Source organism: Ovis canadensis, chromosome 1, assembly GCF_042477335.2.
Source record: "Ovis canadensis isolate MfBH-ARS-UI-01 breed Bighorn chromosome 1, ARS-UI_OviCan_v2, whole genome shotgun sequence".
NCBI classification, from domain to species: Eukaryota; Metazoa; Chordata; class Mammalia; order Artiodactyla; family Bovidae; genus Ovis; species Ovis canadensis.
The window spans coordinates 19323714-19348737 of record NC_091245.1 but is presented as its reverse complement, the minus strand read 5'-3'; the positions used below and the strand labels follow the sequence as shown (position 1 = coordinate 19348737).

The 25024-nt window shown below is 56.4% G+C and overlaps 1 protein-coding gene across 5 annotated transcripts in view; it reads left to right on the top strand.

Moving 5' to 3' along the window:
• SLC6A9 (solute carrier family 6 member 9) overlaps positions 1–25024 on the top strand; it is a 31932-nt gene that overhangs the window by 5567 nt on the left and 1341 nt on the right. For 3 of the 5 annotated variants that reach the window (XM_069588946.1, XM_069588947.1, XM_069588948.1), the window contains exons 2-13: positions 288–403; positions 12401–12557; positions 13132–13263; positions 13660–13930; positions 20341–20473; positions 20666–20800; positions 20882–20985; positions 21394–21631; positions 21720–21854; positions 21967–22066; positions 22155–22255; positions 24787–24957. In XM_069588946.1, the coding sequence (XP_069445047.1) occupies positions 374–403; positions 12401–12557; positions 13132–13263; positions 13660–13930; positions 20341–20473; positions 20666–20800; positions 20882–20985; positions 21394–21631; positions 21720–21854; positions 21967–22066; positions 22155–22255; positions 24787–24957 (1707 nt within the window). In that variant the 5' untranslated portion in view covers positions 288–373. The remainder of the gene's footprint in view (positions 1–287; positions 404–12400; positions 12558–13131; positions 13264–13659; positions 13931–20340; positions 20474–20665; positions 20801–20881; positions 20986–21393; positions 21632–21719; positions 21855–21966; positions 22067–22154; positions 22256–24786; positions 24958–25024) is intronic. The other 2 variants (XM_069588952.1, XM_069588963.1) reach the window with 1 other exon arrangement.

Genomic DNA, 25024 nt, shown 5'->3' with positions numbered 1-25024 from the left:
CCCAGTTCTGTGTTCATTTTTTATCTTTTATAGAATTGGGCATCTGGAGAGTCAAAAATAGACCATTGCCCACTGGGACAGGAAGCCTGGAGACCAAGGGATCCAGGGGAAGGGTTGGGAGAAGAGTGAGGTAGGAACTGGATTGAGGGTCATCCAGAAAGAAACAGGGTGGGAGGGAAGAGCAGCAGGTGATCTGGGCTCTGCACTACCTGTTCTGGAGGGCCACACATGTCCTGCCCTGCCTTCCCTGGGCCAGATCCTCACCTCATTCTCTGCTCTCTCCACAGCTCTGGAGGCCTGTACTCTGAAAGGTGCTAGAAACAGAGCCTGTGAGTGTGGTCTGGGAGTCCAGAGCCCCTAACCCACCACCACCATGGTAGGAAAAGGTGCCAAAGGGATGCTGGTGAGTACAGGGGTCAGACTGCAGGGAGAGGGTGGGGGTCATGAGCGCCGTCCGTCTCTTCTGGGGCCTGCTGTCAGCTGCTGGCCTCGACAGAAGGGCCTAGGAGGCTCCATGGGGCCCCAAGTCTGGCACTGCCAGGACTCCTGAGTGGTAGGGCTGTCTCAGGCCCAGGCAGGCAGCCCCTCACCCAGCAGATTAGATACTGCCACGGTTCGGAGCCCACAGCAGGCAGATTCTGCTACAGAGCCCGAAAGTCATGCTGGGGAGCAGGAAGCACACTCCCCACACTCATCACAAGATATCCTGGAAAGCAGGCTGCAGTCGATCTTGCCGGCAGGGCTGTCCTATGGCTGACACCCCGACACCCCCATCCTGTGCTCTGCCTGCTGTGGAGAGCATTCAGTATGTGCTGATCAAGGAGTACTCAGAGACGGATGTTTCTCGTCTTCCACTCGAAAAATAGCATAGAGCATTTCATGTTAAATCCATGTGAGGTCTTTCAGGAAACATCCCTCTCCCCTTTCGCCAAGTCACAGCTCTTCACTGCCTGCTGCCTCAGAGCACAGGAGAGGTGGTATGAAGTAGTGGGCAAGAGCAGGGCCAGCTCATGGGTGGATGGCTCATGGATGGGTGGAGCCGGCCAGCTCTGGAATCAGAAGCCAGGAAAATACCCCAAGGGCAGTCGTATTTCTTCTCTGGGGATATTGCCTCAAGATCCAGTGAGACTGCAGCTGCCCTGGAGGAAGCCAGTGGCTAAACATGGCCCTTCCCTTGGCTCCTCCCTTCCCCACATGGATTCTCCCGTTGCTGTTCTCATTCACTGAAAAACTGATTGACCCAGGGTCTCTTGCTGAGCCCTCCCCAAACAAGCCCTGTCTCTCACCAGGGATTCTGGGACTCTTAAGTCCAGGGTCCAGAGAAATGCTGTTGGGAGGGAGCCAAACAGTTGTGCTCCAGGCTCAGGACCCTCTCTCCGGCCTGGTCCTGAACTTCCAGCATCCAGCCCCTCAGGCCTACTCTGGTCTGGCCCACTCCTGATTGGAACAAGTCTGAATGAACTAGGCTTCTCAAAGTATTCCTGACCCAGCCTGAACTCTTAAGTGCTCAGACGTAGGCAGAGACGGAGGGCTCAAGACCCTCATACTTGCTAAGGGGGAGTAGATGCCGTGATAGGATCAAGACTGGCTTCCTTCTTGCCAGAAGTGTTGGAATTGCCATGGGCCCGTAGCAGAAACTGGAGTGCAGCTCTGCCCCTCCCTCCATGGAGATTCTGAGTCCCATGAAACTTAAGAAACCCTCTGAGTACTCCCTGGCTGCTCTGCTTTCTCTGGAGTGACCCTGAAGGACTGGCGCGGGCAGGCAGGGATGATGGGGGACCCACGTGGGCAGCACAGAGAGCCTGAATCCCAAGGTCCCAGAACCCCTGGCGGGGCTGAGCTTCCCAGACCCCAGGCTCTGCCGGCCAGCCTGTCTGTAGAAGGGAATGCTGCCTTGGGACGCCTGTTCCCAGCACCAGGATGTGCCTAAAGATAGCCAGAGCTTAGTTTCCTTCATGCCCTTTGACCTTTGACATCTGCCCGCCGCTGCTGTGTCTGAGGCTCCATAGCAGGTCCCCTGGGCACCCCCAGTGGTTGCTCGAGATTCTATTCCTGCTTCTTTTTCAGTTCTGTTTATGACCCTGGGCTACACTATTCTCAGGACCCAGTTGGAACCAGTGCTGCCTCCATGTAGCGCTTGTCTCTGAGGAGCGCCATCCCTCTTAGCTAACCTGGTCAGCTGAACCCGGACTTCATTAGCTGCCCGTGGTCCCCTAAGGGCAGATCATGAAGGATGTTCCTTCTCTAGAGGCCACGGTGGGGCAGAACAGAGGGAGCTGAGGGCCAGGCGTGTAAACCAGGGGCACTTGGACCCTCCCAGGTCTGTGACTTCTGTCGCCATTTGTGCCCTGGTATGCGGGAGTAGGCAGCTGGCCCTGGCCATGAGGTCCTCACTTCCATCGCCCTTTGCCCCAGGATTGGGTGTGAAGACATGGGCCCCCTGGGTCTCCTCAGGGTCTACCCTATGTCATCCTTGGAGCCTCTGCTGGGCTTTCCATACAGCAGGTGCCCCGTGGAAGGCAAGCCACTTCCCAGCACGTGCCCAGGCCCACATGCCTGCCACACGTGTGCCTCCCCCCGACTCCCAGCCCAGATGGGCTCTGCCAGGCCAGCTCAGCTGCCTCCCTCACGCCTCAGCAGCTCCTAGGACAGGGCCGTGCAGGAACCCAGCTGGCCGGGGTGCCTCCAAGCCTGGGAGCAGCTGGGATGCTTGGGGGCACCAGGGGTGGGGGTGGGGGTGGGGGTGGTTCCTTTCATGGAGACCTAGTGCCTCTATTTATACACATGTAGGGCCAGGTTTCCTGGGGCTCGGAGGACAGGGAGCTGGTAGCAAGGAGCCTGGGACAGCAGAGCCCCACTGGCTCAGCTTTCATCCCACGGTCTCATACGAAGTCCACCTCAGTCCCTTCCCCTGTGCCTGCTCCCCACTCGTACAGCATTGGGTAGATAGGCCTTGGTGAGCCTCACTGGTCTCTCACCACATCTCTGCTGCATTGGGTGGCTCTGCTACTGGGAAGCCTCATGATGAATAAGAGCAGAGTCACCCGGGCTATTGCTCCAGGTGCCGGAGCAATCGTCCTAGAAGGCTTTGAAAGCACCACAGGCCGCCTGGGGCTGCCCCACCCTGACCTGTTCTGTTCTGCTTTGACAAGAGTGTTTAGATACTTATTGTCTGCAGCAGCCATCTCAGAGCCTGGTGCACAGTGGGTGCTCACCCAGCCCGGGTCCTGGCATGTGGCAAGTGCAGAACCAGTGTGGGCTTGACGTATCCTGGGAGCTCAGCAAGCACAGGGTTTGACATACACTGGGCCCTCCCTTGGTAGAAGGCTTGCCACTTACCAGGCATTCTCCTAGCATGAGTCCCAGCATGTGACAAGTGCTCAACCAGTATGACATGGCACTCATTGGGCACTCACCTAGCACAGTGCCAAGCGCACAGTACATGCTCACCCTACTCAGGGCTGACCATGTCCTGGGTCCTCACCTGGCCCAGAATTTGGCATACGTGGGGCACTCGTCTAGTGCAGGACCCAGCAAACCACCAGGGCTCCCTGGCATGGGGCTGGCACACAGTGGGTGCTCTCCCAGCACTGGACCTGGCACACACTGGGTGCCTTCCTAGTGCAGTTTGACACACAGTAGGTCTTCTCCTATCTCAGGCACCAACACGCAGTGCGCACTCTCCTTATATGACAAGGACTAGCACAGAGGAGGTGCTCTCCTAGCCAGGCCAGCCTGCACAATGACTGGATAATCCTAGACTCACAACTGCCGCCTCCCCAGTGAAATGGACAATATCTAGATCCAGAGGGAAAGGCTCAACTTCCTCAGGCTTCCTCTCTGGATTAGGACCTCCCCTCCATTCCGCTTGTCCTCCTTCCCCACCCTGGACCCCTGGAGCCCACCAACTCAGCTCTGTGGCCTCCCCTCCCCTCACACAGCTTCCCGGCAGCCTCAGCACCCCAGCACCCCAGCACTTTGCAGTCCTGCCTCAGCAGGACCTTCCCTCAGAGTCACAGGTCACAAACAAAGCCCCTCAACTCCTTGACCCTCTGGAGGAATGCCCACTCTTATTAAGAAAAGTCAGAGGCGGGCTTGGGGGAGCCAGCCTCCCTGAGTGGGGCTAGAGCAGCTGGATCCCACTAATGAGCCCTCATTACGGCCAGGACCCAGCTGGGCTGCTGCCGCCTGCTGTCCCAATGGCCAGAGCCAGAGAAAGCTGTCCAGCCAGGGCTGCCTGTTCTGGGCACCCGGCCCAGGCCAGGGCAGCCAAAGCCCAGAGCCCACCCTGGGTGGAAATGAGCATTTGGGCATCATGGATGACTGGGCCTTCCTGGAACCAGTGGCCTAGCCAGGGGCTTGGCCCTCAGTCTGGACTCGCAGGAAGTCAGCGGAAGTCAGCAGAGCGTGTCTGGGGACCCGGCTGCGTGAGGCTGGCCTGGAAGCAGCTCAGTCACTAGGATCTGAGGCCGTTCTCTTGGGAGACTTGCTTAAGCCAAGATCATTCCCCATCTTCTCTCCCAAAATGGGCATAGTAGCATACCCACCTCGAGGGGCTGTTGGGAGGATTAAATGAGTTAATATATATTCATATGAAGTGTTTAGGACAGCGTCTGGCTCACAGTAAGCACTTAATATATATCATCTATTGCTATTATTAATAATGTCCACTAGCTTCAAAGATGGGTAGCTATGATCCCCATTTTCTTTTTTTTTCTTTTTTTTTTTAATTTTAAAATCTTTAATTCTTACATGCGTTCCCAAACATGAACCCCCCCCTCCCACCTCCCTCCCCATAACATCTCTGTGGGTCGTCCCCATGCACCAGCCCCAAGCATGCTGTATCCTGCGTCAGACATAGACTGGCGCTTCAATTCTTACATGATAGTATACATGTTAGAATGCCATTCTCCCAAATCATCCCACCCTCTCCCTCTCCCTCTGAGTCCAAAAGTCCGTTATACACATCTTATGATCCCCATTTTAGAGACAAAGAAACTAAGACCAGACAAGTAAAGTAACTTGCCTAAGGAGATGCACAGAGGGAGGTCCACCAGCGCTGGGGTTTGAACCCAGGCCTGTCTGACTGAAGACTTTGCCTTTTAAAAAATAATGATGTTGGGACTTCCCTGGCAGTCGAGGGGCTAGGAATCCACCGTACAGTGCAGGGGACATGGGTTCGATGCCACTGGTCAGAGAACTAAGGTCCCACATGCCGTGGAGTAACTCAGCTGTCACACCACGACTGCCGACCCCGCATGCCACAACTAGAGAGCACGTGCGCTGCAACTTAGACCCAACACAGCCCACTAAATATTTTTAAAATAATAATAACAGAAAATTTTAAAATAGTGTCATCCTGCCATGTTCCCACTGGGGGCAGCACACTTACCAAACTCACAGGGAAGGTCCTTTACCTCAGAATTCATGCCTGATATTAGGTGACTAAGATCCTACTTTGTACCAGACCCTTCGCCCACCCATCAGTTTCCAAAAACCGGAAGCTATGTCTCCCCAGCACCAGAACACTCGAGCCCACCTTCCTGGTCACTGGTTTGTGGTGGCCCAGCACCCGCTGGAGACTGACCAGTGAATGCGGCCTCAGAGAGGAGGGATGGAGGGTCTGAGCGACATTCTGCCCAGACCACTCAGCACCCTCTTCCAGAGGGACCGCCTCAGGTTCTAGGTGACACAGTGCTAATCCTCAAGGATCTGTGATCTGAGCCACCCTCTTGGCTATTGCCATCTTTCTTCAGACAGGTGACAGTGCAGTTCACCAGGCCACAACTCTTTCGCAGAGTCAGTCACATTCTTCTGTGAGGCCACACTCTACCATCTTGGCTGGCTGGGGATCCCCAAGTCTTGGGGGGATTGCGCCAGGGCCCATCACCCCTCAGGCCACAGCACTCTGTGAAGTCGGAGATGCTCTGGTAGTGCCCTGTGGCTATGTCCTCTTCTCCCTGCCCCTTCACCATCTCTAGTGCCCAGTGGTACCCAACCTCGTTACCAGGAGCCCACCAAGTGCCAGGCCTGTGTGCTCAGAACCATCTGGGCCCCAGACCCTACTCTAGGACGCGACGAGCCGCCTTCTCTCTCTCTTCTGCGCCCGCTCTGCCTCACCCTGTGGTTGTGAGTGTGTGTATGTGTTTTTTGTTCCAATAACTTGCTGGGAACAAGGGAGAAACACAACAAGCCCCACGTCTCACTCTAGCTGTGGAGCATCCGCGCTGGGCTGCATGGGGACTGGCTGGAGGGGGAGGGCCAGGGGAGGGGGTAGGCAGAGCTTCGGGAGGAGATGAGGTGAAAGTAATTGATGCTGCCCAGCCGGCAGTGGAAGAGGCAGGGGATGCGTCAGTGTCGCCCGGAGCTGGCAGAGGTGTGAATGAGCGGAGGAGACACGCTCTCTCCGCTCCAAGTGCTCACCCTGGGATGGCGGCGGCTCAGGGACCTGTGGCCCCCTCCTCCCCAGAACAGGTCAGTCACCTTCCAGGAGGTTGAGCCCCCTCTCTGGTGCCAGGCAGACTGGGAGGCAGGACTGGGGGTGGGGAGAGGGGCTGAGTGGTCTGTGCCAGGGAAGGGCAGGCGCAGCCAGCCAGAGAGACAGACACCAGCAAAAGTGACCCAAAAAGTTGCAACTGTGCAAAGGAGCAGGAAGAGTTAGCTGTGTGGTAGGGGCGCGGGGGAGGAGAAGGGGGTGTGAGGGCTCCCCCAGCCCAAGGACCTGCTGAGAATCTGCTCTGTGGTGTATCAAAGCTGCATTGTCCTAGCTCCCGGGGAGACGGGCCGGAGGTGCCCAGGAATTGTACTAATCAATACAGCCCCATTGTCTGTGCCACGGCAGTTACTCCTATGGGGAGAGTGGGTGAGGGGGCAGGGGGACTTGGTACAGGGGCTTCGTGGTGAGGATGGGGGAAGGGGGTGGGCAAGCCTCTCAGTTGGGAGGCAACAGACCCTGTGGAATGTTCGCCAGTGTCCAGGACAAGGGCCCGGGTGGGGTGGGCACCACCGGTGTGCCCTCATCCCTGGAAGCCGGGGATGGGCGGGGATGGCAGGCACAGTGTGGCTGATGGCAGTGAGGGAGAGGGGACTGGGACAGCCACCTCTTTCTCGGCAGCAGATCCTGACTTGACCTCCAGCAGGCAAGAGAAGGAATGTCCTCTGGGGAGACCTGAGTTGGGTTTGGGAGTAGCATTATGCAGGGCTGCCCTTCACCCTCAGGACTGCCAGGATCAGCAACCAAAGCCACTTCCAAAATGCCAGCACGATGCCAGCCGATTGGGGCAGAGGCTGCTCACGGCTGCCACAGTGTGGGGCAGGACTGTTGGGCTCCAGGGCAGAGGCAGAGCCCACCCAGTGGTCTTGTCACTATCCCCAGGGTCTGGAGTGGAGCCCGACATGCCCAGGCTGCATCTCCTGTCTGCTGTCCACAATATTGGCGGGTCAATATTGGCAGAGCCCTCTGCCAGTCAGGGCTCTGGGATGAAACAGCACCGGGCACGTCCTTGCCTCTCTCACCTCCCATATGAGGGCCTGATCCCCTGAGAGGCGCCATGAGGTGTTCCTTGAGGCAGGAGACACTAATAGCCCCTGCATATGCTTGAGTCTAGGGTAGATTTTCCCATGGTCCTGCTCCTCCAGCCCGGCGCTTAACTCTTTCCCATGTCTGGATCAGCAAAGCCACCTGAAGGATGGAAAGCTCTGTCATTGCAGGGCAGGTGCTGCCTCAGGAAGACAAGTCGGGGAACCAAGAACCAAGGGGTGTGAGGTCCCGGGGTCTCCCGAGGCAGCCACGGTCTACTGTCACGGCTGTGCTGCCTGAATTCCCCGACTGGAGCTCAGAGAAGGCTGCCAGGGATCTGGATTTGGCTCAGGGTCAGTCTGGGATGTAGGGTCTTGCCCGTTCTCCTCTGCAAAGTTTGTCTTGGAGAGGATTTCACCCTTGAGCAAACCCTGGGGCTTCAGAGTCCTGGACAAGAAGCCTGCCGGCTCCCAGCGGGGCCTGCCCCACCCAGCCTGCTCCAGGAGTCCTCAGTGTCCACCGAGAACAGAAGAGAGAGCTCTCGATTCACAGAAATAGCCAGTGGACGCTGCTCTCGGAGGGCGGGAGTTGGCACCCTGAACACAGCCATCGCCCAGAGTAGAAACCTGGGCTGCCTCAGAGTCTGGACAGAAGAAGGGAGGGGCGCCTCTGCGGTGGGGGCAGGGGGTGGCCTCTGGAGCGGGCTCTGCAGCGTTGTTTCTTTACACTTTGCTGGAGTTTCCAATTTTTTTTTTTTTTTTTTAATGATAAGCTCATAATCGGAAAGAAAGCAAATAACTTTTTTTTTTTTTTAAGTTGTTCAGAAAGCCAGTGGGAACTAATGGAAAATACAGGAGAGAGTCAGAAATAACAAATTCCAGGCAAGGCAGAGCTACAGAATCTAAGGAGATCTGTTGAGGTTGTCTGTCTGTCCCCTGATTTTATAGCTAAGGTCTCTCAGTGCTAAGAGTGGAAGAGGTTTGGGATCCTAAGGGCGCAGATTCTAGAAAGCTAGGATGCTAACCCCCAGTGTGGGATCCCCGCCCTGCCAAGCCCAAGGTGTGGGGGGGAGCTCTGCTTTCTGCCCTCAGAGCTGAACTGCCTGAATTCCAGGAGTTCACCCAGAACAGTGAATAAACAGAGGGCAGAGGGCTAGGGAGAGGACTTACATAAGCAACTGCTCAGTGCGGCTCACCCTCCTGGGCAGGGATGGGGTGGGAGGTTGTGAACCCAAGACAGGTCACAAATCCTTGTGCAGGCATGGACACTGCTGCCTCAGTGACTGCTTCTATGGATAGGGGCGCTGAGGTCTTATGTGTGTATGTCTCTGCACAGCGGACATCATGGAGGATGATCAGCCAGCCCACCCACACAGCCGTGGAAGGCACGCCCCATAGCCTGCATCCTGCCAGGCCTAGGGAAGCTTGGGCACAGGGCAGGGCAATCCCCACCCTGGAGATCACCCATGAGGCCCATGAGGGCAAGTCAGAGGTGAGGGTGGGGGCTATCCAGGGAGCCGGAGGAGGAGGGACCAACCCAGAAGGGCACCAGGCCGCTCTGGTTTAACTCACCACCCAGATGTGAACAAAGGAGGGAGGTTGGGAGGGCAGCGAGGGCAGCTCCTGAAGTGGGAGATGGGCAGCAGGAGCCTGGAGCCTGGCCAGTCGATGGGGCTGAGCTGGGTTAGGCAGATGGGCCACCAGTCTGGGTCAAACCCATGAGCACAAAGAGATTCTTTTGTGGGCACCTCAGAGCGAACAACCTCTGCAGGGACCGTTACTATCAGTGACAGGCCTTCCGCCCAGCAGGTAAAAAAGAATGGAGGGCTTAGAATAAGGAAAATTATGCAAGGAGAAAAAAAGTTGTGCAGCATTGGAAAAGTCTCGCCGGCCTTGGCATTGCTGTCCAGGAAGGAAGTGAAGGGGAGTCCCCAGAAGAGGGCTGGAAGGGAACTAGAGCCCCCGGGAAGCCCCACAGAGGGACCGTTCCCTCCAGTGTCCTTGGAGCAAGGTGGGCTTCCTCTGTCCTTTGCTGAGCGCCATGCCCTCACCAGCCAGACTGCCTGCACAGAGCTTGCACTGGAATGAAAAGTCAGAGGCCTAGCTGTGGAGCAGGCCCCCACGGCAGCATTCCCTGCACAGCTCCTGAATGGGGCACTGAAGGGCTGGGTACAGGGTCAGGGAGCAGCGGCCGGTGCTGCTTCTGCGGGAGCTCCTCCCACCACTTGCAGGGCGTCAGTGCACCTCCTCCTGCGTAGCGGACCCCTCCTGTTTGTTACTTCCCACCACGGTCCCATCCCCGTCTCCAGTTCCAGGCCCCAGGCCCCCAGGCTCAGGCCTCCAAGGGGCACAGCCAGCCGGGCTGAACTGCTGAGCGCAAGGCTCAGTAGTGTGCTGCTCGTAGAATGCGACTGCTGACTCCTGAGGGCTCAGTCAGCCTGCGACTCGCTGCCGGCCACCCTCCCGGGCCCCTCCACGCCAGGGGAGGAGCAGAGACCTCAGAGGCCCAAGTCTGGTCCTGCTGCACTTGCTCAGGCCTTGAACATCAAACCTTAGGACCTCGGTCTCTGCAAGAGGCCTTGCCCTGGCTCCACCCGTGAGGCCACCCTGGACCCTCAGTTGCCTCTCTTACAGCTGTAACTGCTGCTTAGTGACCCCACCCATGTACTCTGCAGCTGCCACAATCCTCCATTGTGCCCCTAAGTAAACAAGCCTCGGACAGAATAAAACTGTTATTGTAGGATCAACATATAGGCGGCCTATTTGGCTGGGCTTTGTTTGGGAATGGATAAACTACCCCAGGCAGGCCTCACGCCCTCTGAAAAAATGCCCCCCGAAGCCCCATGCTATTGCTAGGCCTGTCCCCAAAAAATTCTCTAGGAGGTGGTGACAGGCTTAGCCGGGATTCTGTAGGGACCTGTCACACCAGGTCTGGGAGTTGGCCCCGCCACACCCCTCTTCCGCCCAGAGCCGAGGTGGCCTTCAAGCCTCTTCATCAGGGCAGCCTTCTGTGACCTCACGCTGCTCCCACCCCCACCCTAGTCATCCTTTCATGCTCTTGTGACTTGAGAAATTCCCCTTTGTGGTCACGTTAAAGTTGCATGTAAAAATTATGTGTTTATCTCATTAATGGCTTACTTCCCCCGGGACTTCTAGCTCTGAGTGGGTCGGGGTGTGTTTTGTTCGCTTCTGAATTCCCTGAGCCTGAGGTAGGGCCTGGTACATAGTAGGTGCTTGTGAACCTCCGAGGCTGCAAATGAATGCACACAGGCTCTCCTGTGGGCAGTGCTGGGTCGGGGGGTGACACCTTTGTGTGGAACAAGGGTGTCTGTGCAGTAGTGCCCACATGCTGTGCAAGCCCGGAGCGGGCCCCCCAGATGCGCCCACTGAGAGCAAAGGGTGCCTGGCTAGGAGGGCCACCATCAGGTGCTGGGGCCTCTGGGCCTGCCTTCCCAAATAGGCCTTCCTGGAAGGCACAGGCCCTGTGAGACCATTGCCCCACTCTGCGCCTGTCGGTCAGTGTCAGAGTCCAGCAGCATGGCAAGGCACCAGGCCCATTTGTTTCTTTGCCTGCGTGCCTTGAGTCTGTCTCTTTCAAACTGAGGGTCTGTGTCAGTACAGTGCTGTCCCTCAGAGGTCGTGCAGCTGTGTCTCTGATCCTGGGTGTCCTCAGGGACCCTGGCCATTTCTCTCAGGAGAACAGCCCACCTCTGGGAGACTGTCTCTGTCACTCAGGGACTCTCTGGGCCTTTCTGTTGGTGACTCTCAGGGTCCTCCCTTGCCTCTGAGACTCCTCTGACCCTCAGGCTCCAGTTCAGGGTGGCTGACTCAGTGTCAGGGGTGGAAGGGACATGACATGGGGGACGGGTCTGCTCACACTTATAAAGGGACTTACTGGGTTAGTCCCAACTGTGGGGTTGGGGTCCTCAGTGGGGCTTCAGGCCACCTAGTCCAGCCCCACAGCTCCCCAGACAAGCCTGCAACCTTCCTTTGGGGCAACCCCCTCATCAGCCCTTCCTGACCAGCCCCCTCTTCTGCAGCCCATGCTCTCTCAGCTCAGAGACCCTTTTCCGGAGTCACTCCCTCTAGTTCCCCTGGCAGTCTGTCCTCCAAGTCTGGCATGGTGCCTACAACTCTGGTCTCCTCCCCCAACTCATGGCCAGCAGACCTCCACCCCAGCCCAGGTCAGCTTCCCCAGGGCTCCCCTTCCCAGTTGTGGGCAATAATTAGAGATGGCTCCCCTGGCCTTCCCATCCTGAGTCCCAGAATGCCTTCCTCAGGCCTGGCCCAGCTCAGTTGCTTGCCCCTTCTTGTACCCTACGGCCCTGACCACCATGTGCCCCCTAGAAAAAGTCTTCAGCTGGGGGAGGGGTCCAGCGTCACCTCCCCCACAGCCGCCTGCCATGGGCAGCGTGCTCAGCCTGGTGATGTGGTGGTGGCGGGTGGGGGGGCTGTCTGGACACTGGCCCCTTTGTGCCCAGCCCAGCTTGGCTGCTTGGTATGAGGCTCAGCTGCTCCCAGATCCTCACCCAGAGGGGAGAGGGGAGGCTTTGGAGGGGCTGGGGCTGGGGGGCTCTCAACTCGAGCTCCCTCTCAGTGTCCCACCTCTCAGATGCTGGCAGCAGCTCCTCAGGTGGGCTGGTGCCCCCAGCACAGGGTGCTGGGGGCTGGTGAGGGAGGCCCTGCTTGGCACCTTCTGGCAGCCACTCTTCCCTCTGTGCTCCTCTGCCAGGCCTGCCTGCAGCTCATGCCAACAGAGGGGAAGCCCAGCGTGGGGGTGGGGGCCTGGAGGGTCCATGGTGTCCCTACTGGGGGAGGCCTGAAGGGTCAGGCACCTCATGCCAATGCCTTGCTGATGATGGCTTTTCTCCTGTCCCCACAGAATGGTGCTGTGCCCAGCGAGGCCACCAAGAAGGACCAGAACCTCAAACGGGGCAACTGGGGCAACCAGATCGAGTTTGTACTGACGAGCGTGGGCTATGCCGTGGGCCTGGGCAATGTCTGGCGCTTCCCATACCTCTGCTATCGCAACGGGGGAGGTACCCAGTGGGCACAGGGCAGGGACCACCCGCATGGATAGAGCCCAGCCACCAGGGCCCAGCCACCCCCTTCCGGCACAGACCCCACTCTAGACAGGCTGGCCTCTGGCTCTAATCTCCTTTGCCCCAGCCCCTGGCTTAGGTACCCTTTACCCCCTGACAGCAGCCTGATCCCTCGAGGAGAGAAAAGGTAGAGAGGAAAGCAACCCAGCCTCCCAAGTCTCAGTTTTATACCCCCTGCATTTCAACAGCCCAACCCCACCAAATGATTCGGGGATATTTGAGGACCCCATCAGTTAACGTGTGTGAAATTGCTTGCTTAAGTCATCAATTCCCACCCAAACATGGCAGCTCTGAGACCTGGGTTCCACTTAGAGCAGACTTCCTGGGAACCCCTGTCAAGTTAAAAAACAGGCCATGAGCAGTGTGCCTCAGACTGAGGCTCCAGTCCAGGGCATGGCACACCCTCCTGGAAGCCCAGCCAATTGCAAAGGTTCTGCTGTCGGGTTCTGAGCAGGAAGAGGGTGGGATCCCCCAAAGCCGGCCCTGAGCCAGCCCTCTCCCTGCCCACCAGGAGCCTTCATGTTCCCCTACTTCATCATGCTCATCTTCTGCGGGATCCCACTCTTCTTCATGGAACTCTCCTTCGGCCAGTTTGCAAGTCAGGGCTGCCTGGGGGTCTGGAGGATCAGCCCCATGTTCAAAGGTGAGGCCCGGATGTGGTATACACACACACACACACACACACACACACACACACACACACACGGGCCTCTGGGGGCCATGCTGACTCACCCATCTGTATAAACACTGCCAGCCGTTATGGAACCTGGGTGTTGACCGGAGGCCCACATCACCAGCCAAGGCCAGGGACACATGCTGGGATCCATTGTTTACTTGGCCTCCACCCTCTCCTCCTACCCTGTGCATACACAAAAGCCCTTCGCTGCCCCCCACCCCCAGCCTCCAGCTCACTCCTGCCAAGGCCTGACCAGCCCCTTCTGTGGCCCTCTACAAAAGCCTGCCCCTTAGGCCCTTCAGAATTAGCTTTGTGTCCTTCAGCTAGGTGTGTGAGGCTGCTCCTGCCCCTCCCCTCCCCCAGGTGTGGGCTACGGCATGATGGTGGTGTCCACATACATCGGCATCTACTACAACGTGGTCATCTGCATTGCCTTCTACTACTTCTTCTCATCCATGACGCCTGTGTTGCCCTGGACCTACTGCAATAACCCTTGGAACACGCCCGACTGCATGAGCGTGCTGGATAACCCCAACATCACCAACGGCTCGCAGCCTCCTGCCCTGCCTGGCAACGTCTCTCAGGCGCTCAACCAGACCCTCAAGAGGACAAGCCCCAGCGAGGAGTACTGGAGGTGAGGCCCCCGTGGGACCTGGGCTTCTAGGGGTTACCCAAGGGGCCTGTCTTCAGCCCTCCCTCTTCGCTGTCTGGCAGTGGTCTGCAGTCTAGGGAAGGTCCCCGGAATGGAGCATGGCAGGGGTGTGGGCAGCCTCTCCAGGAGAGGCTGACGCACAGGCTTTGTGAGTTTGTGTGAGTCCTTAGATAGTGGCATCGAGAGAGGGAGGGCTCCAGCAGTCAGGCAGGTCAGCCGAGGAGAGTCGGGGAAAAGAAGGGGTGGCTTCCTGGCGAGCAGAAGAGCACGAACACAGGGCCTTAGTCCCAGATGAGCCTGAGGGAAACCTGTTGTGATGAAGGGTAACAGGTGTGTGGGGAACTCACCAGCCATGTGGTAGCCTACAGGGAGTACGTGCCTTCTTGGAGGACTTACAGGAATGAAGCATAGACCTAACCCTGCAGAACCAAAGAAGAGCTGTGGAAGCTTCCTGAGCCCAGAGCTGTCCTTATCAAGCTGTGTTTGGGAAGGGCAGCCTGGCACCCCTGAGCTCTGTGCTGACAGAGAATGGAGTCCTGGGGCTGGCTTGAAGGGAAGCTGTTGCTGGGGGTGTTTGGAACATCTTGTCCCAGCTGGGTGGGTGTGAGGGCCCAGCAGGACATCCTGGAGGAAATTCCCCACGTCCTGCTGGGGAGCTCATGGGAAGAGGGCTTTGTGGGCTGGTGGGCAGGCCTCGTTCATTCATTCCACAAACATTTATGGCGTCCACTCTGCCGGGCTCTGTGTGTCCATGGGGTATGAACGGCCCTGAGACCGTGCCATGAGGAGGTCACAGTCCAGAAGGGAGCTGGGTCGTTAATGCTATTAGGGGCAGGGGCCTCAGTGCAGGTATATGCAGGGGTATGGTGAGGGCAAGAGCAGGTGATCAAGGAGGCGTCCCATGGACTTCCCTCAAGGTCCAATGTCTAAGACTCCGAGCTTCCTGTGCCTCCGCTGCAGGGGGCACAGGTTCAGTCCCTCCTCGGGGAACTAAGATCCCACAGGCCAAGCATGACACGCTCAAAAAACAAACCATAAAAAAACCAAGACTTCCCAGAGGAGGGAGAAAAGGAGCTATAGAAGGATTGGGAGACATGGGCAGATGAGCCGCAGCCAGGAGGTGGCAGACTGGAGCTGGGGTTGGGGGCAGGTAGGACAGAGTATTGGGACAGAAGAGGCCAGGACATCAAAAGGCACAGGGCTTCCCCTGCCGGTCAGAGGGTTCGAGGCCTTCTCCATGCTGGGATGGAGAGTCAGGGCTGGGCAGCTGAGGTCCCAGTGACACCCAAAGTCCTAGCAGGTCCACCTCCTCTAAGCTGAGGGCCAGCACTCAGCCTCAGGGCCCAGTGTCCCTGGGCTGCAGCTCTGCATACATGCTCAGTCGTGTCTGACTCTTGGCAACCCCATGGACTGTAGCCTGCCAGGTGCCTCTGTCCATGGAATTTTCCAGGCAAGAATATTGGCATGGGTTGCCATTTCCTACTCCAGGGGATCTCCCTGACCCAGGGATTAAGCCAGTGTTTCCTGCACCTCCTGCTTTGGCAAGCAGATTCTCTACCACTGAGCCTCTTGGGAAGGCCCTGTGCTATAGATGTTCAAAGACTGTTAAGATGTGGTCACTGTCCTCAAGACTCATGGTGGAGACCATAGAGCCGTTGCCTCCCAGTGAGGTTTGGGCAAAATTGCCTCTGGGCATATTTGGTCATTCGTCACTGGACGGGTCATTTCCTGAGCACCAAGTAGATACCGAGAACTGCACTCAGAGCCAGGACAGAGCGGGGAGTAGGAGGCTCCTCCCACTCAGGTATTCTGCTACATTTGAGGCATGGTGTGGACTGGGCAACTTGATCTAGATGAGGGAGAGCCTTCTGGAAGCTTCCAGAAGCACGAAGCCAAGAGATGCTCCAGAAATTCTCACCCCAGGGGCTGTCTTCCAGGGTGGGGCTACTGCTTGGCAAAGCTCAGGAGAGTTTATCCAGTGCAATTAGAGGGGAATTTCCCTCCAAGAAAACTAGCCATGGGTCAGGAGGTCCACAGGATGGCCTGCTGAACTCCACTCCTTGGCAGGGGCTGGAGCCAGGCCTCCCTAAGGAGCCCCAGTTCCAGGCAGGACTCCTTCCCTTCAGGATGGCTCCCTGCTGCCCCCTCCTGGAGAGCCTAGGGAAGTGACCTTTGAGAGGGCTGCCCAAGCTGGCTTCAGCAAGATGAGGTGAGCAAGCACCCCCATTTCTCAGCACCTGCTATGTGCTTATTGTTGCTGTTTAGTCGCTCAGTCATGTCCGACTCTTTTGCAACCCCGTGGGCTGTAGCTCTCCAGGCTCGTCTGTCCACTGGATTCTCTAGGCAAGAGTACTAGGGTGGGTTGCCATTTCCTTCTCCAGGGGATCTTCCCAACCCAGAAATCAAACCCAAGTCTCCTGCATTGCCAGGTGAGTTCTTTGCCCCTGAACCACCGGGGAACTATGTTTTAAGCATATTACATGATATCGCCCCCATTTTCAGATTCAGAGACTGATTCCCAGATGTTAAGGAACTAGGCCTCAATGCTGTCAGGACACACATGCCCTGCTGTGCCTGGCGCCTAATGTGAATCAGGCCGATGATTCTCTGCAGGCATTCCGGGCCCACAGTTTCCAGCAGCCCTTTGGAGAGCTGCACAATCTCATTTGAGCCCCACGGCAACCCTACTAGTTTGTGCCGGTTTTATAAAATATTCCCATTCTACTACTGAACGAAACAAATCAAGAGAAAGATGGACTCCTCTAAAGGGAGAAGAGCTCCCAGGGCAGATTTCTGAGCCCACATCTGCCTTCTGCCCACCCTTTGGCTTCCAGTCTTCCCTGCCCTCACCACCTCTTTACAGCATTTTACACCTCTTTACAGTCATCTGAGAGCTGATCTGATGCCTGCTCAGGACCATGCCTTCATCTCCCCAGCAGACACCTGGCACCCAATGGGACTTGGATCCCAGCACCCCTCTCCCGGTGTCTTCATGCCAGCTCTAGAGCCACACAGACCTCACTCAAATCCTGGCTGTGCTACATACCAGCTTGGCCTTCTGAGGTCACCAAACCTCATTTAGTCTCAACTGTTCATCCATTAAGTGGGAGTGGTTACAACATCATTCTTGTTATTATAAAGATGTAGCAGAAATCACTAAGAAAGTGACAGGTACCCAGTAAGCACAGTGATAGCCACTGCTGGAGATGCAGTGAAATAGATGAGAGTGTCCTGTTCTCAAGGCGTTTACCATCTGGTTGGGGAAATTAAAAAATAATGCAGAATAAGTCCAGAGATGTTATGTGAAAGCCAACTTGTAAATATGTGGGGTTCCAAAAGTTTTTCAGTTAGTTGTTTGGTCTCAAAAGCACATGGTCCAAACCCAAAACAAAACATTAAATATGGTGCGATAAAAAGAAAGTTAGAGTTCAGAAGTCTAGCCTTCCAAATTCTTTAAGCCCTTGTATTGCATGCTGAACTCTTGCAATAAAAAATAATACAAAGCACTACCAGTTCAACATATGTAACTAGATAAAGTTTTTAGAGAGTCCTTTGAGCAAGAAATGGGTTGTTTACTTTGAATACTGGTGCTTAAAGTAAATCACCTCTCAGCTGTAGCAGAAAGACCCGGTGGCTACTCTGGAAGGCAAAGCCTCCCAACACGATGTGCCCCAAATAGTGTGCCAGTCCAGTCGGGCTTGGGCAGCCCAGAATCTCCAGCCCTGCTGCCTTCAGCCTTCAGCTTTGAGTGACCTATTTGTCCCATAGGCCCAAACTATTTTTTTCTGCATGTCCCAAAGGGAAAAGGATTGGAAAGCACAGCCGCAAAGGTCCAGGAGCCTCTCCTGGGAGCAGGGGGTGGGTCTTATTCATCCCTTTGTCTTTGGTTCCCCCATGGACTGAGAGCCTGGAAAGTTTCTCATCCTGATGCCTGTTGAGCGAACCAACACAGAGGCAGGAGTTTGACAGGAGTGGGATGTGTTGGACAGCGCCCTCTGCAGGTCACAATGTGAAGGGCAGCCTAGGCGAGGATTTAAGGCAGAGGAGGCCTAACAAGGTGCTTGCAAGTCTGACAGTCCAGTGGGCTGACCAAACAAACAAATCCAAGACCTGGCAACATTGTCCCATGAGGGACCAGGGTGACCACCCATCACAAAGTATTAAACATGTTGTCATGAGGTTTGAGAACTGAGTTGGAAAAAAAAAAAGTAAAAATAGCTAAGATTAGAGGACAGCCTATGAGCTATGCTGAGAAGTCCTCATTGAAAGAGGGGAACGAAAGGAGCCTGTATTTTTCTAAATTTATCTACAGATTATCCTAGGTTGATGTTATGATGCCCATTTTAAAGATGAGGAGACTGAGGCTCAATAATTTGTCTCTTGCTCATCAGTTCTAGCCTGGACAACTCCATCAGCCAAGCCAGTCCCCCTCCAGATATTCCCCTTTATACTTCCCAGTCCATTTTCCATGATGTTAATTCATTCATCCATTCAGCAAGTGCTTACTGGGCATGGCTCTGCGCCAGGCACTTTGCGAACCACTGGAAGGATACGAGGGTGAACAAAACAAAAACCCTTGCCTTCATAGAGGGCAGATAACAAACTCACCAGTAAAATGTGCAGTACGATAGGAGACATACTCTGGAGGAAAATACAGCCAGGAATGGGGTAAGGGGTGCCAGGCTGGGGCAGGGGTCGCAGTTTTAGTCCGGGTATCCAGAATAGGCCCCTTTGCAAAGAGGACACCCAAGTAAAGATCTGAAGGAAGCAAGGAGGGAGGGAGCCACGTTGACAAGCCCAGCTGAATAATTTGTGGGGCCCAGAGCAAAAGGAAAAGATGGGGCCTCTTGTGCAAATGTGTTCAGAATTTCAAGATGACAATGGCAGGACATTAAAGCAAGCACAAGGCCCTTCTAAGCATGGGGCCCTGTGTGCCTGCAGAAATCTCACACCCATGTGGACATGTGGAGGTCTAGGGAAAAAAACATGCCAGACAGGGAAGAGTACGTCTAAAGGCCCTGAGGTCGGGGTGGGCCTGGCACATTTAAGGAACAACAAGGGACCAAGTGCAGCTGGAGCGGTGAGGAAGAGGGAGGGAGCCGGAGGAGAGGAGATCTGAGAGATGGCAGTTAGGAGACAGTGGGTCATGGAGGGCTTTGTAGCCACTGTATGGACTGGTTTTTCCATGGCCAGAGATGGGAGCTGCTACAAGGTTTTGAGCCAAGGAGAGGCCCCGAGAGACCTAAAAACCCTCCAGAAGCTTCTCATTGCTCTCAGAATAAAATCCAAACTTCTCTGCTCTGACTTCACAACTTCTCTGGATCTTGTTCCTTCCTGTCTTCATCCTTCTCTGTTCCCCTCCCCTTCTCCCCCAGCCTTCCTGAGCTACTGACATGCCCAGGCAGTTCCTGACCCTGTCCTGCTGGGTCATGCCCTGACCCTGACCCATGCCCTCTGCCTGGCGTGTGCTTTCATTTCTCTTCACCCACTTTCTCCCCATCCTTGAAACTGTGGCTACCCTTTTCCAGGAATACTTCCAGTGTGCTCCTTTCCATGGGGTTAAGACACTGCTGGCGGTGCCCACAATACCTGATTTAGGTCAGTATGCCCAGCGTCTAGCAAGGGCTTGGCACATCAATGTCCAGTCAGTGGAAGAAACACAGCTGGCATGGCATAGGGCTCCAGAGAGAGTCATGCACACTCAGGAATTCAGGTTCACGTCTAGGCCTGCATGCTCCAGTGTGTATGCTAAGTCGCTTTAGTCATGTCCAACTCTTTGTGACCCCATGGACTATAGCCCTGCATGCTCCTCTGTCCATGGGATTCTCCAGACGAGAATACTGGAATGAGTTGCCATTTCCTCCTCTAGGGGATCTTCCCAACCCAGAGATCAAACCCATCTCTCTTAAGTCTCCTGCATTGACAGGCGGGTCCTTTACAAGTAGTGCCACCTGGGAAGCCTCCATCTTTACTCAGTACTCCACTGCCTCCCTCTGTTCATCAGAGTTGGAGGACTAGTGTGGGTGAAAAAGTCACAGAAGGCTCCCTGGAGGAGGTGACACCAGATAGGGGGTGTCCAGTCTGGAGGAGAGCGCCTTCCTAAAGGAAAGACCCGGGCCACGTCTGAGCAGGGACAGGGAGACCTCCACACCCCAGGGGCTGAGGAAGCTAGCCCAGGCCTGGGGTGTGGCCTGCAGGTACCCTGGGGAGAGGCAGCAGGCAGAGAGGGCTGAGCAGGCTGCGGCTGGGGCCTTGCCAAGGCTCCCATCTCAGACGAGCCAGCCGCTGGGACTCTGTGAGAAAGGAGGGAGCTGCCAGGCTGGGCCCTGGGCCTTGGGAATGTGTTGCTGGATGGCGGGGCTGGCCCTCAGTGACAGAGTATCCCCTTCCAGGCTGTATGTGCTGAAGCTGTCGGATGACATCGGAAACTTCGGGGAGGTGCGGTTGCCCCTCCTCGGCTGCCTCGGTGTCTCCTGGGTGGTCGTCTTCCTCTGCCTCATCCGAGGGGTCAAGTCTTCAGGAAAAGTAAGTCCCCCTCCTTCCAGGATCTGTGCCCACCCAGAAATATCCTGCCTCCCCTGCCTGGGTTTTGTGTGGACGGGTGGGTGGGGGAGTGATGAAAGCATGTAGGATGGAAAGAGGGACCAGAGGACCTGTGGAGGCTGAGGGGGGTGGGAAGAGCCCAGAGGAGTCCAGTGGGGCCCCTCTCACCCCCAGGTGGTGTACTTTACGGCCACATTCCCCTACGTGGTGCTGACCATCCTGTTCATCCGTGGCGTGACCCTGGAGGGAGCCTTCACGGGCATCATGTACTACCTGACCCCACAGTGGGACAAGATCCTGGAGGCCAAGGTGGGCTGTGGGTGGAAGGTGACCTGGAGGGACGGGGAGGGGCAGAGAGGCGCCAGCCTCTGAGCGCAGCTCCTCCTGCAGGTCTGGGGGGACGCCGCCTCCCAGATCTTCTACTCGCTGGGCTGTGCGTGGGGCGGCCTTGTCACCATGGCTTCCTACAACAAGTTCCACAACAACTGTTACCGGTGAGAGTCTCCCTGCCGGCGCTGGGGCTGCCCCCTGTTCCTGCCCTCTCTGCAGCCTGACCCTGCTTCCCCCAGACCCACCAGATCCAGTGCAGCCTCCTGGCCCGCCAGGACCCTCCCTTCCGCTCACAGCCTGGAGATCCTGGCAGTGCCACGTCTGGGTCCAGTCACTGCAGAACAGAGAACACTTAGGCAGAAGAGAGAAGGGCTGACGACAGTGATGCCCCAGAGCTCTGTAAGGACTCAGAGCCTCAAGCCCACTTAAGGAGGCCCAGAACAGACCAGAGATGAGAGTAGGGGTGCTTTTGTTCCTAGAACTTTCCCCGTCTCCAAGTCTCCCGGCCTGGCCCAAATTGGGCAGGAGGAACTAAGCTGCGTGTCCTGACCACGTGCTTCCCTCCCCATTAGAGACAGTGTCATCATCAGCATCACTAACTGTGCCACCAGTGTCTATGCCGGCTTCGTCATCTTCTCCATCCTGGGCTTCATGGCCAATCACCTGGGTGTGGACGTGTCCCGCGTGGCAGACCACGGCCCGGGCCTGGCCTTCGTGGCATACCCAGAGGCCCTCACACTGCTGCCCATCGCCCCACTCTGGTCCCTGCTCTTCTTCTTCATGCTCATCTTGCTGGGGCTGGGCACTCAGGTAGGAGGTGCGGGACTCGGGCCTGTGGCTGGGGGCGGGAGGAGGCGGGGCCAAGGGTAGGCCCTGCTCTGATGGCCGTGTCCTGCAGTTTTGCCTCCTAGAGACGCTGGTCACAGCCATCGTGGATGAGGTAGGGAACGAGTGGATCCTGCAGAAAAAGACTTACGTGACCTTGGGCGTGGCTGTGGCTGGCTTCCTTCTGGGGATCCCTCTTACCAGCCAAGTAAGAACCAAGGGAAAGGCTGGGTGGGAGTTGCCAGGGTATGAGGGGAAGATGGGAGAGAAGGGGCCCGTAGCCTCAGGCACCCCTGACTCAGCTGCCCACTGGCCCGTAGGCAGGCATCTACTGGCTGCTGCTGATGGACAACTACGCGGCCAGCTTCTCCTTGGTCATCATCTCCTGTATCATGTGTGTGTCCATCATGTACATTTACGGTAAGTGCCCAAGCTCCCACGGCCTCCCGTGTCCCAGCCCCTGGCCTGCTCACGCTGTCCTGTGGGCTGCTGACCTCCCTCTCTCCAGGGCACCAGAACTACTTCCAGGACATCCGGATGATGCTGGGGTTCCCACCGCCCCTCTTCTTCCAGATCTGCTGGCGCTTCGTCTCACCAGCTATCATCTTTGTAAGTCCCTCGCTGGTCCCTCCCCTGCTGCCCCCGTGGCGAGCGTCCTTCTCTTGGGAACCAGCCAAGGCGAAGCACGAGCTCTTCAGGCCAGAGCTTCCCCCTGGGGCTCCGCACCCACAGCTCTGGTCACTGGAAGTCTGAGCAAAGCTGTATAGAGGCAGACAGGTGTGGAGACTCAGAACGACTCAAGCCCTGGCCTTGGGTTAGGAAGGGAGCACAGGGCCCTGTATTGAACAGAAGACGGTGCCCAGCTTCAGAAGGGAAAAATAGGCTGGCAGCAGCTGAGAGCCGGCCCTCTCTCCCTGGTATTTCCACCTGGCATCCCCCCAGAGGAGTCTCAGGAACCATGACCGACATTGGCATTGGGCCTCTGACAGCCTCGCTGAGCTTGTGTCTCTAATCCCTTATAGTTGAAGTGCTTGGAGTGCTCAGGATATGTGGTGTGAATGCATGTTCCAGAAGCAGGCTGTGCAAGTCAGGTATCAGCTCAGAATCCGGGACACCCCCCTAAGCCACCCTGGAATGGGCTGGCTTGGGAGAGGGAGTTCTGGGTTTCCACCAGTATTCAACACCTGGAAGACAGACCCCCCAGAAGGGAGTGGAAGTGGTGGAGGGAAAGCCCCCCATGACCAGGAACAATATACTAAGTCTCATGATACAACCCTCCATGGTTTCGTTATCCCCACTTTACAGATGAGGAAACTGAGGCCCTGAGATGTTAAGTAGTTGACCCAAGGTTATTCAGCTTCTAAGAGTCAGAGCCCTCATGCAAAGCAGGTGGTCCGATGTGGAGCCTGTGTGCTGGGCCATGCTGCACTAGAAACAAGTTTAGGAGGAGGAGTGGTCTGTGGACTATAAACCTTCTGATTTCGTTCCTTTATGATCAGGGTGAGAAGTCGGGGGCTGGGGGGAGGGATTTGCTAGTATAATGGTCCCTCCACAGAAAAGAGGTAGGGCCGTCTCTGAGTGACAGAGGGGTCAGCCTGATGGTCAGGGCAGTGTCTGGAGTCATGCCCCCCGTCGTGCCAGCTCCTCTGTGCCGCAGAGAGGTCAGCACCAGATTTCCACTTTGGCTCATGTTTCTGGAAAAAAAAAAAAAAGGCCCCTGAGGGCTGAGGCCTCCATCACATGGGGTGTGGGATCTTCCCGAGCCTGGCACAGGCACCAGCTCTGGCCACTGGCCCAGCTTTGAAACAGGAGGAGCGGAAGTGTCCTGTAAGCGGTGGGAGGCAGGAGAGGGCAGACGCCACGGCCAAGCGCTGTGCCCTCAGGGGCTGTGGCTTTGGCCCAGGACCTGCCCTGGGAGAGCTCATCCTCCAGGGCTCCCAGGAAGCTGCTGCCCTGTGGGGAGACCCAGGGCACTGCCCAGTCAGGGCAGGAGGCAGGAGGCAGCCTGGGTCCAGTGTCTCCAGGAAACTGAGGCAAAGCCCGCAGCATCCTCTCTGTGCTCAGAAAGCCAAGCTGGAATCACCTTCGGGTGAGGATGCCAGGCTCTGTGGAAGCGTGCTTCTGGGCTGTTAGTTTTCTTTGGAGGCTTTACTTCTTCATAATGCTGAAAAGATCTTAAAAAAAAATTTTTTTTTACAAACTCCATCCTTCTATCAGCTTAAAAATTTTTTTACAAACTCCATCCTTCTAAGCTCCTCTAAGTGCAGCGTTCCCCGGGTGGATACAGGTCTTGACTTCTAGAATTTAGTCACTAAAAAGGCTAGAGGGGCCTGAGCTCCAAGATGCAGCTGAAGGCTTGGGAAGTGTATGCTGAGGCCTCCTGGCAAGCAGCACCCACTGCCCCAGGCCCTCCAGGCGGCCCATGAGCCACCTGCCCATCTTTCCGCTTCTTGTAGTATTTTTGTACTAGGCTTTATCTCTGGTGTCCCTCGGCTCTTTCCACAGTGGTTCCTGAGAGCACTCCCTGCCTGACACTGTTTCCAGGCTTCAGAGCCTCCCCTGGCTGTCCATTGCTGTCTCTGCAGCCATAGACTGGCAGGACTCCTCCCTTTCCTTTCCCCCATTGCTCCCACCTCCCTGCATTACTCAGTTCAGATCAGCACATAAGATTGTGCCAGGCGCTGTGCTGGGCACTGAAGACCTAGAGCTGATGCAATCCCAGGAGCTCCCAGGTCTGGAGCAGACATTCAAAAAATGCTCAGTAGATGGAAAATGCCACTGAAGCCTTAAAGGCCACAGATTCGGCCTTACTTCAGCAGGCAGTGGGGGGCCACTGCAAGTCTTTCAGTAGAACTGACTTCCAAGGGCCATGGAAGCTGAACAGTTTCTTGCTGCTTCAGGGTTATCCAGAAGCCAGACCCCTCCCCTTCCACAGTGCCCGCCTGCGCATCATACCCTGGATCCCTGGTGCCATCAGCTTCTTCCACTACCCAAACGTTGATGTCAACTCTGCCCTTCCTGAGATGCCTCTTTCTAGTCTGGGAAACTGGAGAGGGAGGGGAGCAGCGCTGATAGGAGGCCTAAGGCCGGGGTGGGGCTGGGCAGGACTCACGCCCACTCCCAACCCCGACTCTTTGCAGTTCATTCTCATCTTCTCGGTGATCCAGTACCAGCCAATCACCTACAACCAATACCAGTATCCAAGCTGGGCCGTGGCCATTGGCTTCCTCATGGCCCTGTCCTCTGTCATTTGCATTCCACTCTACGCCCTGTTCCAGTTCTGCAGAACAGATGGGGACACCCTCCTCCAGGTGAGGGGTGGGGGCAGGGGCAGCCAGGTGAATCAGAAGGGGGTGGATGGATGGGTGGCGCTCCAGG